The 18,467-nt window shown below is 32.2% G+C and overlaps 1 protein-coding gene across 1 annotated transcript; it reads left to right on the top strand.

Annotated features, from left to right (window-relative positions):
- Positions 1–1,977: 1,977 nt before the first annotated feature.
- Positions 1,978–16,329, top strand: LOC143055197 (uncharacterized). The gene is made up of 7 exons (XM_076228336.1): positions 1,978–2,321; positions 5,536–5,638; positions 8,114–8,284; positions 8,653–8,708; positions 12,073–12,444; positions 13,344–13,607; positions 14,481–16,329. The coding sequence occupies exons 1-7, from the start codon at positions 2,301–2,303 to the stop codon at positions 14,658–14,660; spliced, it is 1,167 nt and encodes a 388-aa protein (XP_076084451.1). The 5' UTR covers positions 1,978–2,300; the 3' UTR covers positions 14,661–16,329.
- The last annotated feature ends 2,138 nt before the right edge of the window (positions 16,330–18,467 follow it).

The raw sequence follows: 18,467 nt of genomic DNA on the forward strand, positions 1-18,467 counted from the left end.
TTCTGTCAGCTGTATTTGCCCTCGACCCTACGGGTCTCGAAGCCTATATAGCAAACCTTGAATCTATACCAGTGCCAATACAGAAACAGCCAGTTAATAACACTATAATATACAATAGCTTGTACGGAAGCCTGGAGCTGCCTTGTATTATTGTTTATAACTAAACCATATATGATAATTATCGCGATAATATTTTGTATATTGCAATACGACGCCTTATTTATCGCAATATTTCGCTATATTTAACAACAAGGCACTTTATTTAGCACAATGATTTTTTATATTTAACAGTAAGAAGAGTTAATTATCGCAAGAATTTGCTTTATGTAATAAGACGACTTATTTATCGCAATAGTTTCGCTATATCTAACAACAAGGCACCATATTTAGAGCAATGTATTGCTATAATTAAAACGAAGAAGCCTTATTTGTCGTTATTATTTGCTATAAATAACAAGACGCCTTATTTATCGCAATATTTCGCTATATCTAACAACAAGACGTCTTAGTTATCGCAATGATTTGCTCTAGACGCCTTAGTTATCGCAAGATTTTGATTTTAATATATATTCCCACACTTCAGACTGAAAGATGGCAGACGTAAGTTTTAAACACAGGCACTTCAGAGTCGATGATGAGACAACGCCAAATTCCCAAGACAGGTACAATGTATCAGTGGCCAAGTACAGCTTGTCCAAGGACATAATATGTAGCCAATATAAAAACAATATATATGCGCACCCTTTTATTAACAATGCAGCTGTTTATAATGAAGATTTAAGAGTGAGACTGTACTTAAAAAAATATTGCAGACAATTTGATTGACGGGAGCAAAAATCAACAGAATTAAAAACTTTCTTTTTGTGATTTTATTCAGCAACAAATTAAACTATTTATTTTTTGATAACTAAGAAGATATATGTTTTTTAAACGGAATGTCATATTTCATTCCCCTCTTATTTTCAAGGGAAATCAACAATTTGTTTACTTCCCCTCCCCTTTCCCCTAATGCTTTCCCCCTGTCCAGGAAAAATGAATTGACATTTCCTATTAAATAATCATTTTGTTTATATAGATTAGACCGTTGGTTTTCCCGTTTGAATGGTTTTACACTAGTAATTTGGGGCCCTTTATAGCTTGTTGTTCGGTGTGAGCCAAGGCTCCGTGTTGAAGGCCGTACTTTAACCTATAATGGTTTAATTTTTAAATTGTTGTCTCATTGGCACTCACACCACATCTTCCTATATCTATTAATAAAATGCTATTTGATTTTCGTTAAAATTTAGTTTGTAACAGAATCTAGGACTTATACATTTCTCTAAAAGACGAAGCATGCGGTTATATTTGTTTTTATTGTTCTTTTTTCAATTACCGCGTACACGTATGAGGCTATAAGGTCACCATTCATGAAGATATGAAGGTGTTTTGCAGATATTAGAATAATGTGAAAAAAGTGAGTCTTGAAGCGAGGCCAAAAAATATAGTTGAAATAATATAGTGGTGATGAAATATAAAGAAAATATTGTTTTATTGTTGCATGGTTGTTAAACGTCCAGTGGCAAATAGTTGATGCATGTTTAGGTCGAATATAATAAAGATCAATAGGCAGTAAAGTGAAAAAGTAAAAAACGTAAAACATATCGAAATATAGAAACGATGATATCTGAACCCCCCCCCCCCCCCCCAACAAAAAAAAAACAAAAAAAAAAACCAAAAAACACCCAAACAAACAAAACAAACCTAGCACCCACTCACACTCGCATATAATATACATATACATAAAAAAAAAAATGGTTCATGGTGCCCCCCCCCCCCCGACATCTAGGTCCTGGATCCGCCCCTGAAGTTCGTGTCATGACGTCGCTGATATACAAAATCTTTTAGGGTTATGGATTTTATTCACCTTCTATGGGCCCCCTTTCTAGGGTCGCCTCGATAGTTAACCGTATTTTTAACCAGGGCCTTCCCAGTTTCTATACTAACTTAGAATAGAAGGTCCCTGCATGGTATATCGAATAATTTATCGCACGCAGGACTTTTCTGTGGCGTTTTGTTGAAAATGGACCGATCATCATTAACAGTAGACGTGACGCCATGATCCGTCATGGACCCTCGCACCCCCCCATGAAATCTACTATAACCCCTGATCGGACCTGATCCATAGGAGCTAGGTTACCACGTGATGGCTTTGACCCAATCAAATCGTATTTACTTTTCGATCCATTTCGGTGATTTCTACACGTTCTTCTCTCTATTGACGTCATCCCCTAGAATTATTTCTGTTGATCGATCATCAGATCATGTCTAATTTGTTCGGGCAGGTAAGTACAGGCAAACCGGCGCTAATTCAGGGGAATACGACCCTAAGGGACCAGCCATTTAGCCTAAATTAAATAAAGGGGGTATAATTGACTTTTTTTCGTGCATAGCGCGGGAAAATATAATATTTATTTTTCAACGCGGCATTCCGGTAATACTTTTTTTAAACGCACCAGCTCTTTCTCGAAAAGATTTTTTACAGTATAGTGTACTGCCAGTGAGACAAATAATATAAAATTATAAAAACTTCTACCAGGTCTAACTCAAAATATTGACAATTACGTGTTAAGGTGCCTGTGTTAAGGGGGTTTAAAATTCAGTTTGACAGCTTCAGACATGATAAATTTTGACCTTTTAGAACTGGACCAATTCACTACTTCACATAAAGATTCATTTAAAATCAAGAAATAAATTGGGAAAGTGTATTAAATAAAACATGCAAGTTATACACTGTCTACACTAGGGAATATTATATATTCGTAACCAAAGGACGATAACTGTGTCCTTGGCCCTATAAATAGGACAGAAAGACTTGACCAATCTTTATAGATTTATAAAGCTTTTCATAACCTAAGCTTAGGCAATAATGAGATAGTTTGACAAGTTTCATGGCCATTTGTCATACAAGAGAAACTGGTGTCATTTTAGTATTGACATTTGGGTGTTTATTTTTGACCTATAATTATTTAAATAAATTCTTCAATTGTCAAGATTTTGGCCTAAAAATTTTAAATTTAGCAAAAAATTCCTGTTTAAATGCTCTTGAATATTATATATATATTAAGTATAAATAACATCTGCACACTCATTTTATTTATCAGAATAGATGTACTGTAATTATACCAAAGTCAAATTTATATAAGCATATATTTGAAAATAGAGATTTTCCAATTCAGGGAAGCCTTATATAAATATGCATTTTTCTCAGCCAATTTGAAGTTTTTAAAGCCTAAATTATTCTTTCATATATATTAAATGTACTTTAAATGTAAAGAAAAGTTACAAAAAGTATACCACATTGGTATAAATGGTCTTGGGCCATGTAGTACTGATAATTATTTAGAGTTGTACTGCAGAAAAGGGTGTCCCCTGGTCCCCTATCTAATTCTGTAAAGCAAAATTATATCCGGGTGAAATTTGATCCGGAGGAAAAAATGTCACAGTAGTTGTTGTTATTTTTTTATCTGGAGGAAAACATTTCCCTGAGATATGAGGAAAACATTTCCCTGAGATATTTTTTCCTTTGCCGTGAAATTCTATCTGGGAAGTTAACTTATTGAATAGTTATTAGAAAAAACTTATACTTTACAAATACTATGAAATAAAAATTGTGTATTTGAATTAAGCCTGTTTTTTTTTAAATGTATTGTAATGGGAATTATTTCACAAATTATCATTGAAAAAAGTTCCTGAAATAAATCAAGTAAATATCATTCTTTTAAAAAGAAAATTATCATTAAACATAAGAAAGAAAACCAGAAATAATTTTAAAAATAATAATTGTGAAATAATATCATGATTAAATAAGGTAAGTGAAATACATGTAAAAGTGAGTTGTTTTCAGATCTTAGTACAAATATAATTAAAATGTAAAGGTAAAAATATAGTTGCATTACTACTGTTAACAGTAATGGAAGAATTTGATTATGATAATATTTTTAACTATATAAATAGTCTGGGGACAAAGATGTTGTTGTTGATTATATGAAAATCAGATCATAAATTATAGCATAGCAATATATTGGAACAAAAGCAACTTTAACAACTGGATAGTATTTACCTGTGAAATGTTATCTGTCTTATTAAAAATTCATGTTGTAAGTCATCTTGTTATATAAACTATAATATATAAAAAATAAGATTCAAGGAAATATTTCACTATGAAATAGATTCAGGAATATATTATATTAATATCTTTAAAATATAAATTGCTCATAATTACCTCCCTTTGATAAATTATACAAATTTGTTCTACCTTTGTGAAACCTTTTATAATTAAAGTCAGGTATATATTGATTGCGGGTAACTTAATTACTAGTTAATGGGACTATATTTCACAAGGTTCTGTGAAATATGATACGGCAAATATATACCGGTACATTCTACCCGCATAACACAGATAGATTTTCACTCCTATGGAAAAATTCTACCTGTGAAATACCATGCCTGGAAAAAAATTACCGTGACAAATCATCCTCAGGATAAAACATCACAGAGGAAGAAATAAACCGTTACAATTCCACCTCTGCCCCGCTTCAGTTTTAAATTTTTTGTCATGGTAATTTTTGATCAAGTTGAATTTCAATCGACTTGAAACTTAGTCATGTTAGTAGACAAGTTCCCTAAGGTATTATTTTTCTAGTTTTAATTCCAAATTATTAGCTTTTACCCCATTTTCACGGTTCCCTGAACATGGAAAATGATAGTGCGATTGAGTGGGGCATCCACTTTCTATATGCATGGACACTTTCTTTTCTTTTCACTTAAAATTGACATTCTTTTTTTCTGGAAAATGTCCTCTTTCAAACTTTTTGTTCTCTAATTCCTTGCTCTATTGCTTGGCAGATTATTTTTTTCATACAAATGCGATTCAAATCGCTTATTTTTGACAAACATGACAAATTATGTTTTTCTAATCTAACAGGTTGAGCTCAATTAAGTCATGAAAAGTTGGGTACTAACTGTCATAAGGGAACCCCCAGATTTGCTTGTGTTCAACCCCAGGAAACAGGGACTTACATGTACTTTTTCTTTTTCACTTGGTCAAGTTTTGGTGGCATGAAATCGACAAAAGGCAGGCCAGGCACCTTTTAAATGTATCACTATCAGAAGTACAGGTTAAATATACAAGGTTTACTGTGGATATATTATGCTCACAAGATTTAATTACATAAAGATCATAAAATATGATATGTCTGATGAGCTTGGTAAAAAAACGTGTTACCTCTATCATTAAAGTAAATAGTTTGTAATTATCACTCCAAATTTTTCCAACCCCACTTAATATGCATAAATTTTTCTGCAGCCTTGTGTATAACTACATGTATATATCTGTAAAAGATAAACAGGGAGAAACCTTTAATATTTATTATCCCTCTTTCTAATTCTAATTGTAAATGACTTATTATGTCAAAAGGTATTTTTAACAAATTTTGTGTAGTCATTTTGTTGGTTTTGTGTCAAGTTGTAGTAAGTGGAGTTTGTTATTTATTTTAGGATGGTAGACTTAAGAGTCAGATTCCACTGAAAGTTTATTCTTCTAATAGAAGAACTCGAAAGCTATTAGGAGCAGATTCATACAACCAACTTATCATCAAATGTAAGTATATATATTTATACCGTGGTCTATTAAGTGTTTTTCAATTGTCAACTTTTTCCTATCTAAATTAAGAAAACAAAAAAAAGAGATATTATAACATATTTGTAGATGCATACATACAGCATATCAATGGTAGCCCTTGAAGATCCTTGAAATTCAATACACATTGTAAGAACCATTATTTACTCTCTAACTTTTGTTCAAAAAAGTTACTAGGAAAAGATGAAAATGACCTTGTGACCTTTCAAAAGGTCAACACATCCTGATAGAGTTGAATTGTGGTAGTCCAATGTATCTGTGACTTCCAGTTCTCAAGCATGTCAAATTGAGAATTGCATTTTATTTTCAAATATATCCATTGGCATTGTGCACATAATTGCCTGATTCTATGTTGGTGAATTGAAAACAAAACATCTTACAATTTACAGATAGCTGTTACCATTTTGGAGATATTTAGTTTTGATAAATTGAGAGTAATAAAGGCATCTTACAGTATACATATACATTCTTTAAAAACTGTCAGGTTTAGTAGTTAGAGTCATGTTAGATGTTAACTTATCATGGTATTTTGTCTGATCAATATTGTTTTAACTTTGACAAGGCAAATTTTACACAATAAATATTACAAGAATTAGTGTTTGATGGTTTAAAAGCAACTTTTCAAATGAACCTAAATATCAGGACACTATATTTTTGCGCATTTTACTTGTGGTTAATTTGATTTGTGTGTAATTATTTTTGAATACAAATTTCAAATCTGTGTAGTTTTTTTTTAAGACCGCAAAACAAATTTTCGTTCATAAAATGGTATGATGTTGTTGTCTGCGTTGTTGTTACTGGAGACTTATTTTGTTTCCAGACAATAACTTTAGTTAAAGTGAATGGATCTCTATGAAATTGTATAAAAAGGTCCAATACCCTAAATGGAAGGTTGGGATTGAAATTTGGGCTGATGGTCCTTACTGTTTTGAAATTGCAGGCTCTAAAGGGGCAAAAAACAAGCATTTTTTTACTTTCAGGATATCAACTTATGTATAAGCATTTCAATTGCTCTGAAATTGTACCACAATGTTTAATTCCACAGGTAGAAGGTTAAATTGATTATGGGGGTTATGGTCTCAAATGTGTAGGAATTTAGGGCAAAAAAAGGGCCAAAATAAGCATTTTTTTGTCTCGCCTTGACGATGTCACAAATCGAGACATATATGGTATGCTGTTTCCAGCGTCAGCGGTGTCGATGGCGGTGATGGCGTCAACAATCAATGTGTTAGCTTGTGATTAAGTCTAGTTTATGGTGAACCACAAGTGGTAGGTCTATCATATTTGGTATGCAGTTGAATAAGTATTGGCACATCTCATTTTCGTGGAGATTTGTTGGGACAGCCTCTTCAATTATGGTCTATTGACTTTAAAACTTTTGCTTTTTAGCTCACCTGGCCCAAAGGGCCAATGAGCTTTTTTCACCACTTGGCATCCTTCGTCCATCGTTTTTACATTTTAAACTTCTTCTAAAGAACCACTGAATGGAATGACACCAAACATGGCATGAATGTTCCTTATGTCAGAGGTGCTGACCAAGTGTTGTTACTTTGTAGCCCATCCAACATCCAAGATGGCTGCCAGCATTGGGGACTTAGTTTAACATAGGACCCTATGGGAAATGCATTCAAATGACTTCTTTTAGAGAACCATTGAATGGAAAAAGACAAAACATAGCATGAACATTCCTCATGAGGTGCTGACCAAGTGCTGTTAATTTGTAGCAAATCCATCATCCAAGATGGCTGCCAGTGGGGGACTTTTGAATGATATCAAACATAGCCTGAATGTTCCAATCCTTATGAGGTTGTGTTGTTACTTTTAGCCATATACAGTGTATATATTTTTTTATATATATATGCTATCAAAAACCTAAGTAGAATCAGGTGAGTGATACAGGCTCTTGAGAGCCTCTAGTTTTATATGAATTGAAAAACCCAGGTTGTTTCAGGTGAGCGATACAGGCTCTTGAGAGCCTCTAGTTTTACATGTATTAGTTGTAGGTCAATGATATTTGGTATGTAGTTGTATATGAGCATTGGCACATCTCATTTCCATGGAGATTATTTGGCTTTGGTCCTTCAGTCATGGTCTATTGGCTTCGTAACTTTTGTTTATTTTTCATGTATTAGTTCAACAGCATAGTTTATAGCTCAGTAGCAAAAAAATAAATAATTTAAGATCATTAGAACACACATGCATTCATTCTGTGTCAGGAACCTATGACGTGTCAACTACTTAATCACAATCCAAATTCAGAGATGTATCAAACATTCAAGCTTAAATGTTGTGTTCATACTTGGCCCAACTGTTTAGGGTTCGACCACTGTGGTTGTATAAAGCTGTGTCCTGTGGAGCATCTGTGTTTTTCTTGAATTGAAATCTCATTTACATAATATATGCTCTTCTGTAATACAATTTTCTGATTTCTAACAGGCAGGGAAAAGTTCAACCTTCATGACTATGAAGAAGATAATATAAAGGTCGTTCTATATGATGATGGTATGGAAGTGGATTCAGATAGCTTTCTTTTCTTAGATCCAAATACCAGCATCATGATATTACAAGGAAATGAGATATGGTCACCACCACTACCTCCATTAAATGGTAAGTTTACATATATATCGTCCACATGTTTTATTTGGCTACACATATTTGTTGACGTAAATTGGTATAGCACTTGTCAGCTTCTGTCAACAATTACCATCATGATCCATATATTATACTGACCCCATATGTATGGTATTAAGTCACCAGCACACCATATAACAAATTTATCTAACTGACTATCTTCACAAGTTGTGACGGTCAGCAGGTATACTTCATTTTTTTTTCTTCTAAAAATTAATGTGATTTTTTTTATATGATGACTCAATGAATCCATTTCCTAATAATGTCAGTTATGTCAGATGCTTATACATAATGTTAGTTTTCACAAAATGATGAATTTAAAAACATGTATTTCTTTATTTTAGATCCACAACAGTTACTCAGTTTTATAGAAAACTTAAAAGTTGCAAAAAGAAAAGCTGTAAGTTATTGATAATACTAGTAAGGCTTGATTTTTTATGCCCCACCTACGATAGTAGAGGGGCATTATGTTTTCTGGTCTGTCCGTCCGTTCGTCCATCCATTTATCTGTCCGTCTGTTCATTCGTCCGTCTGTCCTGCTTCAGGTTAAAGTTTTTGGTCAAGGTAGTTTTTGATGAAGTTGAAGTTCAATCAACTTGAAACTTAGTATACATGTTCCCTTTGATAAGATCTTTTTAATTTTAATGCCAAAGTAGATAATTTATTCGAATTTCAGTCCACTAAACATGGAAAATGATGCGAGTGTGGCATCTGTGTACTGTGGACACATTCTTGTTCCTGGTATTCTCTTATTGTTACTTCAAAAATTTATGATACATTGCAGACAAATTGATAGTGAAAGTGATTAATAATAAATGTTTAAAAATATAGGCAGTGACCAAATGCAAGGATCTGGAAAATTGTTCACCTAATTTTGGTCATTTATTTGAGATAAATTAAAAGTTGGTGGCTTTTTAGCTCATATTTACAACTCCTCGTCAAATCAAATTGCTTGAATTTGCCTTGTAATTTTCAAAGTACATACTTTTTTCATGTACTAAGTAACTACGCATGAATGACCACACGGATAAGATTTCAGTGTATGGTATAATACTACTGCATGCTGTTTGGAGAAATATGTTGTGTGTTCCAAATTAAACTAATTACTTTGCAATTAGTTTTCAAATTAATTTTTAAACATCCTTCTATTAATTTTAAAGTCATAAGAAACGAGAGAGTGGTGAAAAATAATGTTTATCCAATTCTTGAACCAATGCATGTACAGTATATATCATAAACTTATTCCTCTGTTTTTCTCTTTTTTTACGCAAATATATCGTATAATCGTTATTTTTTTTTCTCTCTGTCTGTTATGATTTAGCAAATATGGCTGCTCATTAAATGCAGGTTTTTTAAGCCGAAGTTTACTGATTGTCACCTTATAGTAAACAAATAACAAAAAGCATGGGTATTGAGCACATGTTTAATATGTACAATCAGATAATTGTTTATTTTAATGACAGATCCATGCGTATTGCAATCACTGGATTTTTACGAGGAGGGTAAAGCTCAGGTCACTATGCATACAGAAAATATGTCGGTGAATTGCCTTCCAGGAAGCAATTGAAAATAAGTAAACTTCTTCTAAATGTGGACAAATTAAAGAATTACTCAGAATAAAGTATATATATACATAACTTGTATAATGAAAACTATTCATTGAGTTATAAAAACAAATACTTTGTACACAAAATGAGAGTATACCATGGTCTTTGTGAATGGAAATTAAAGAAATTTGATCTATTTTGTCATCAATGGATTGATTATTGGCTGCTTAATGTCCAGTGACAGATATTTCATTCATGTAAACTATCCACTAGACACTGTACCTATGGGTACATACAAAGGGCAGATCCATCCATTTATAAAAGGGGTTCCAACCCATGATAAAGAGGGAGGGGTCCAACTGTATGTCCTCGTTCAAAATTATTGATCATCCCAAAAAGGACGTTTTCCACCACACCCTTTTTTGATCTACCACCATGATTACTGCAAACTATCTATATGTTTTAAAATTTTTCATAGTTTTAGTTTTTATATAAAATTGAAAAATGTTAGCAAGAATGAAAAGCTTTCACTGCAATTTAATAATTGCCTACTTTAAGTCCGTTTATTTTGTCATCTTACCACCCTCGCTCTTAGTTTCATAGTATATACCTGTCTATACACTAACCAACACACATTTCAAGAGATTATTAATCACTATCCAATATTTCCCTGAGGCATTAATATAGTTATTAGAAGTGCAGATAGATATCAGATGAGCTATCATATTCTGCTAGGAGCCTCTAGTTCCTGTGCATGATCATTATAGTAAATGATCATATTTGCAATACAGGGATGATTCCACTATATAGTTTAGGGCCGCTTTACGGCCCTTAAATCGGCCAGCGGCCCCAAAAAAAATTTGGTAAAAATAAATTCCCAATAAAAAGAGGAAAATAAAACAAAAATCGGTCTTTATATATTGTGAGATAATTTGAAATCGAATAAATAGCTAAACGGCTTGCCATAGGTTTATGTTAGCTGGTACTTTTGGTATATATGTTTTTGTAATAGGCCTTGTTTACCAAAGTTAAGATGAAAGTGCATCATATGCAATGATATTCATGTATTACAACTTCCCTGGTCTGAATCCAATAATTTCTTCAATCAGTGTACAGATGAAATTAACTTAATATTCATTTTTCTGTTTTTACAGGAAAATTATATTATTTCGTCTTAGATTGTATGCATAAAAAAATCCCAATTGGGATAAAAATTCCCAATTTGATATTCAAGGGACCCATTTGAAAACACCTGGAATCATCCCTGCAATAAGATAGAAACACCAGTTGATACGGTACATAGAGAAAGATTATTAAGTGCCAGTCTTTGTAAGAATCGGGCAATTTAGGTAAAAATTAAAACATGATTAGAAAAAACCCACTGAGCTAATCATGCTATTTAATACTAACCATCATCCTGAGTTAAAAAAGTATAAGTCTTTCGTTTGTGTGTGTTTGGTAATATCAAATAACTTGGTAAGAAAATTGGTTAGAATGATAACTAATTACAGAGTTATCTCCCCTTATTTAATAATTCCTAGTGTATTTCAACCAAATTGTATCTTCTATTACCAGAACAGAAAATGAAAATGAATGGGTTTTTTTTTTGTGCATAACTACATATTATGAACTGATATCAATGTCAAATTGGGTGGGGTTTTTTGGTCATGTTTTCACCACTGCCTGATTCTTAGGCAGTCTGGCACTTAATCACTATCCAATATTTCCCTGAGGCATTAATGTAGCTATTAGAAGTGCAGATAGATATCAGATGAGCTATTATATTCAGTCTGCTAGGAGCCTCTAGTTCCTGTGCATGATCATTATTATAGTAAATTATCATATTTGCAATAAGATAGAAACACCAATTGATACGATACATACAGAGTGAAATTTAAGTGTAGATAGCTTCTAATTTAAATAAAAATAAATAAATTTTGGATATTTACTGTCTTCTGATTGGTTAAAATTATTAGTTTTATTTTCAATGTTGTCAATTTTTATGGCGACACGCCCACTCTGACGTTGTGTATTCATATGCCAACATGTGTGCACGTTGTTATTGTCAAAATATTAATATTAAACGTTTCACATTTTACGTAATCCGCTTAGCGGATTATTCAATGTGAAGAGTCAACAATTAGTTTTATGGTTCAATAAATTCAAATTAAATAATAGCCATTCATTAAATATATGTGATGTCTTGTATCTTTACAGGTAACATCTGTTTCTGAATCAAGGAATAGTTCAAAAAAGTCTAAAATGCCCCAATTTGTAAGTGTATCTACAGGATGGATGCATTACGATTACGCTGATAGAAAATTTAAACAAGTAAGAAGTAGTACAACTCAACAATTACCCAGATCGGACTTAACTATTCCATCAAGCTCGAGTTATGGTGAAACACTGAAAATAATGGAAAATCTTTACTTCCACAATGGAAAAAACTTCAGGGGAAGAGTGTCATCCATGGTAACTCAGCTGGGTAACAGCCATGGGGAGGAAATACCAAGTTTTACTAATATCTTTGAGTATGGAGTACGATGTTCCACCCAGAAATCAAGGATTTATCTTTTAACCAGGAAGAAGGTAGGTCTGTAAGAAACAAGAATGATTATTTGTCTAAACCTACATCATCTTCACATGTATTTTCAGTTTATCAAAAGTTAATTAATTTATCCCAAGTAAAGTGGAAAGAAGATGCTTGGAAGTTTCTTAGCCTTCCCATCTCACATATGTAGTAGTTTCAGTTGCCTAGCAGTTCTTAACCATTCAAAATTAACCAGTTACTTCATATACAAAAATTAGCAGTTTTTCTAATCCTTCACAGTTATTCTGGCAGTCTATTGGCAGTTATTTTTGCAAAATATTTGAATTAGGTACTAAAAACTGCTAAGGAAAATGTAAATATGGTCATGATATTGTGCATTATTCATACTAGTAGCTGTTTAAAAACTAACAATAACATAGAATAATTATCAAAAACAAAAATATATGTTCTATGTCATCCAAGTTCATGGTTAATATGTTAAGCTTTTATGTATTACAATTAAATATAATGATGTCAGAGGTGCAACATGTTATCTAGTATCAATTTAGTCATCTGATATGTATTTAAGAAGGAAATGGAAATCACGATTCATGCAATTTTTTTATTATATACAAGGACATATATACTTAGAATTAATGACAAATGTACTTGTTATATTACCTGATTAGTAATCAAAATAGACAAAATATATTCTAGATGCAAATTTTTGCCAACAACATGTTGGTAAAGTCTGTGGTTGAAGTTTTTAAAAACAACATTGACTTCATTAAACCTTTCCTTTGTGGAAATTTAATGAAGCATTTAAGAAATGTTTTAAATTTTGAACAGGTGATTTAGAAGCAGATGTTTTAGAGAGCAGGACATCCGTTTTTGCACACATTGTCCAGTTTAAAGATACATGTACCATAATTCCAAAATTTGCATAATTTTATTGCAGATTGCTGATGTATTTTGTGTGACAGATTCTTCATCTGCAGATGAAGGAAATGATCCAGGTCTTGTAGCATCAACAAGTTCTAGTCCTTATACAGTTAATGCTGGTAGATGTTCACCAACAGCTATGACTCCACAAAATCAAATGCAGACTTCCTGGACAAACTTTAATAATTCTCCTCAATCCCAAATGGATACAAGAACTCCTCAGACACAAACAGCAACTTGGACAGACTCCATTATGCATGTGCCTGCTGGCACACCTACTGTAAGTATTTGTTTAGACATCTGCAACTCAACACATGATACATATCACTTATAATTCATTATAACAGAGCTCTTGTCTGTTCAATGGATGTCAAATACTAGTAGCAACAAACCTAAAAATCGCAAATGACAAAAAAGTAAATAGCTGAGACCTTACAAGCTTTAGTGAAAAATAGGAGTGTGAGGCTTGCTGAGAATTTTTTACCTGTTATGGGACAGTAAAAATGAATTAAAAATTTTCTGACAATATAGAGACACTATTGCTATGGAATGTAGGGTACAACTGTCAAGAAGATACTTCACTGCTAGTAGCAGAAATATGCAAAGCTATATAAATTAGCATGTATTTATTATGTCCCCCATCATAGTTGTGAGATTTATAGATATTTCTCATGAATGACTGGAGTCGGTTGACAATTTTTTTCTACTGTTTCTTTTGCATTATGTTGCACCCGACAAAGTGGGAACAACCTATTATTTATGTTTGTTTCTGTGATATTATTTTTATCAACGGTTTTCTAGACAACAACTTGGAAATGCTAATCTTTCTGAAACTTGCCACAGAAATAGGTGTGCAATCAACTTTTGTAATTATCAAAATTGCTACTATTGAATAATTTGAAAACCTTGAAACAAAATATTAGTTTCTGCATTCAATATTTCACAGTCTTAGGTGGAAACAGAGTAGACTGAGGTGGACAGCCCAACATGGACTGTGGAAATGACAAAATACATCAGAGCTGTAGTAAGTTTGTTTCATGATACATGTTTATTTCTAAAGTTAAAACCATTTATATTTATGTACCAGTCATTGTTGCAAATCTAGAGGATTCAGAATATAAATACGAGTAATTTGACAATAATTATATTTCAGGTTTTGGTGCCTGTTGATAGAAGGTGTTCCATTTGCTGTGATAGAGAAAGGAATGCTGTGATTGTTCCTTGTATTCACACTTTTTGTTTAGAGTGTGCCCTGCAAATAGAGGGCATGGGCCAGGATTGCCCGCAGTGCAGGGGAACAATAGAGGATGTCAAAGAAATGTTTCTGGATTAAAACACTGCTATTTAAGATATGTTGCAACTAATATTTATTTTTAAAATCAGCATGGAACAGTGCAGTTCTCAAATATTTTTGTTATGAACCTATTTTTATCTACTAAAGTGTAACATTTTTTTCATTGTGAATGATTGTCAGAATGTAGTTAAAAGGACAGAACTACCAAAATGATGGTTTAAATCATGTTTTACTTGTTAGTTTTTGTTATGATATATATAGCAAAGTTGGATACAATATTCTAGTAGATTAACATAATGAAAATATTTTTATTTTGCTTATTAACTAAGTTTATAATTTTACCCAACTCTTTAAGAGTGGAGACTGTGCTGCATCTATTCCTTGTTTTATACTTTCAACTTTCTATACTACTGTGTAGAATGATATCACATTTAGTAATGTTACATTGACATGATGATTTATACCTTGTTTTATATTGCCTGACCCCTGCTTTTTTGTTAGCAGAAGGTCATAAGATTTGTAATGTGTGTTTTTTTTTATTCTATTTGTGAGCACTGAAGATTTGTGCAGCATATTATGATTTCTGAATGACCTTTAAAAGTTTGTTCTTTTTTATATATTTTGATTCTGTTTTATTTTTTACTGGAATCTATACATTGAATTTTTTTTTAAAAAATGATGATGTTTTATGTAGAATTTTTCTAAGATGCTAGTACCTAAAACATACTGCGAATATAACATATTATTAACCAATTTATCTCATCAATTTTAAACAAAAAAGTTATGTTTTGTCTACATTTATAAATTGAACTATTTTGAAATCCACCAATAACATTTGTTTTAATCAGTTGACTCATTTTAGAGTAATTGCTTCTGAATCATTTTTCCATTTTTGTAATTTTTTTGGCTACTATTTAGAACTAAATCAGAGATTGACCATGATATTTATGACAAAAATATCAAGCTTGACAAGGTTGATGTCCTTGTAAAACTAGAACAAAAAATAGTCAAATTTTATGAGGAATATTACCCTTGAAATGGCAAATTGCTGTTTCAGTAACTATTGTATTGAAACCTTTATTTGATTAGGACGATCAAAGTAAGTTGCCACATCTTATTAGGAAGACAGTGTTTACAACCATGCAGAATATAGATGGGAAAGGACAAATTATATAGTTTGCCCCTGAAATGATGATTTTAAGACATTATTGGGAGTACAAAAGATATATGATTAATAACTGTCAAACAGCAAAGATACTAAGCAATACAATATCTACTTGTACCTGAAAGCAACTTCAACTGCAGCTCTGACAAATTATCCTTGAATTTCAATTTTGCTGTTTTTGGTTAATATACTGAAAGATGTAGCATCTGCCATTTTTTTTTCTCACTCATCTGGGAACCTCGAATTGTGTTAACAGCATTATAGTATTTTTATACATATATTAATAAACTGCAGTCCATGGTTAAGAAAATAGTTTTTCATATTTGTAAAGTACATATTTGAAGCATTTATGTTTTGATACCAGTATATTATAAAAAAAATATTAGACTAATAAAATGTACATAGTATGCCATTACTGCATGTTTTGATTGATACTTGTCTTTTCCATGTTTTATATAGCCATAACAATACTTATCTAGTCTTTATGTTTTGTTTGTTTATAGCTGAAACAAATGATTTCATATAAAAGAAATTGTACAAATATTTATCTTTTTTATACCTGCATTATGCTTGTAACCTGGATAGCACCTTTGTTTTTTGACGGATTTCCTTTAAACTTGGATGAAATAGTATGACTGAACAGTTCAATGCATCATCGATGATCAAGTGTTAACATTCGCAAGGCTTTTGGACAGTTTGCTTTAGCAACAATTTCTTAAGGCGTCTGCCTAAAATCAGAAGTGGTAAACTATCTCAAATGTTCTGCTCCAAGATAATATAGCACTAGTGTTTGAATACTGAATCTAGGAAGATGCATTTGAAATTTTGAGTTACTACTCTTTTTAGGTGTCAGACCACCAATTACTCCCTCCAATTTAGAACGTATGTAAAAGTAGTCCTACTTTGACACAAAATAGTGCTTTTGATGTCATTGTTTACTTAAACTAACCAACAAATTTGCAAAAATGAAACTTTTGGTGAAAGGGAAATATATTTATACCATTTTGAGCCAAAATTCACTTGCCTATGAGTTTGCATTAAAAATTCAGGATTAATGCGCTACATAGTACACTAAATTCAGATTTCCAGAAAACCGGGAGTTATTTTGGTAGTACCTGTCTTGTCTGTCTACCTTGTTACAAGACTTTAAACATTAGTTGAAAATTGGCATGTAGAAAGGTGATACATGTACAATTCAGGATATACCTGGTTTCCTTGAAGTTAAACTTAAGGTAAAATATTTAGAAAGCTGTGAAAATTGCAAAATTTGGTTGAACAGATAAGGATTTTTAATTGGTGGTCTGACACCTTTTAACAAGGGTTCAGCTCCAATAAAAAAGAGAATGAATGTGCACCAACAATTCAGATGAATTTAACTTCATTTTGAAAATTAGTATCACAAACACTACTTTGAGGATCTGCCATGGGCTGAAGAGAAAAAAATTAAAAAAATCATGTCATCGCAAAAAAATAAAACTATCTCTTCAATACAACTATAGGTCAAATATTTAAGAGTCTGATAACAGTGCAAACAATAGTGGCGATTTCATAAAACGTAACAGCTGGTAACAGGACGTTAAGAAAATCAAGGTTTAAGTTACTCAAAGGATCAGAGACCATGTACACATACATAGTACTTGTATGATAGAGGATCATTACATACTAATAGGGTTGTATGTGTATAAGCAAGGACGTACAGCTAACAATATACGTCCTTGATATAAGTTTTTTTCAGTAATGTTAGGTGGAATGTGAACATGACATTTCAAGAATCAGCTAATTGTAGTTTTTGCAAACTGGCTTGAAGTGCAGGGTAACTTTCAATGAAGTGGCCATCTACCAAGACTGCCGCTGTTATTATGGATATAAAAAAGGAATCGTTCTAGAAGGTGTCTAGTGGATAAGGGGTAAATGAGTGCCAATTAAATTATGTTCATTGTGGATAGTGGTCTTGTCGTATGTCGTGGAATAGGGTCGCTTTTTATTGGCCTTTTATCATGCACATCTCCATAATGTCTTCTGGTGAAGAGTCCAAACAAATAAATCTGCACCTCTTCTGGAGATATTTTACAGAAGATCAGTTAACAGCTGGTTAAGGTGGTACCTAACACTACAGGGAGATAACTCTGTAAAGTCAGCTAAACGTTTTAATTACCTTGTGTTTTAAAGGGAATTATAAGCTTCTCAAAGATCAAAATTGGTGTTTGTCAAACTGATATATAACCAGTGTAATTTTTCTTACAAAACAGTTGGTTCAAAAATTTTTGAAATTTTCATATTTTAACAAAGGGTCAAAGTAAATACTTTGACAAAATTTTATTAAAATTAAACGACCCAAATTAATATTAGTGAAAGTGTTGGGTACCACCTTAAACAAACAATCAATTTGCCATCTGAAATGGCAGATTTGTGTTTTTAGGTGACGTATTAAAATGAAAATACGTCCGGTAGGCATGCCTGAAAGTGCGGTTTAAGACATTTTCTGTGTGCTTTCCCGTCACTCAATTTTGTTAAACAAATCAGACTACTTGATGTGTTAATAACTATAATCTAAAACTGCCCGAGAATTCGTCAAAGTTTTTTTCTTGACTAGGAAAAAAAGAGGACATCTTGTCTATCCAAATGTAATGGGGTCAAAGGTATATAAAGTAACTAAATTGGATTATCGATATTTTGTGGAT

This window comes from Mytilus galloprovincialis, chromosome 12 (genome assembly GCF_965363235.1).
Source record: "Mytilus galloprovincialis chromosome 12, xbMytGall1.hap1.1, whole genome shotgun sequence".
NCBI lineage: Eukaryota > Metazoa > Mollusca > Bivalvia > Mytilida > Mytilidae > Mytilus > Mytilus galloprovincialis.

What these genes read in the sequence shown, in the direction of transcription:
- LOC143055197 (XM_076228336.1), top strand. Translation starts at nt 2,301, where the DNA reads ATGTCTAATTTGTTCGGGCAG. An exon ending in ACCACTACCTCCATTAAATG is followed by an intron (nt 8,285 to 8,652) that starts GTAAGTTTACAT and finishes TCTTTATTTTAG; the next exon opens with ATCCACAACAGTTACTCAGT. An exon ending in ATCTTTTAACCAGGAAGAAG is followed by an intron (nt 12,445 to 13,343) that starts GTAGGTCTGTAA and finishes ATTTTATTGCAG; the next exon opens with ATTGCTGATGTATTTTGTGT.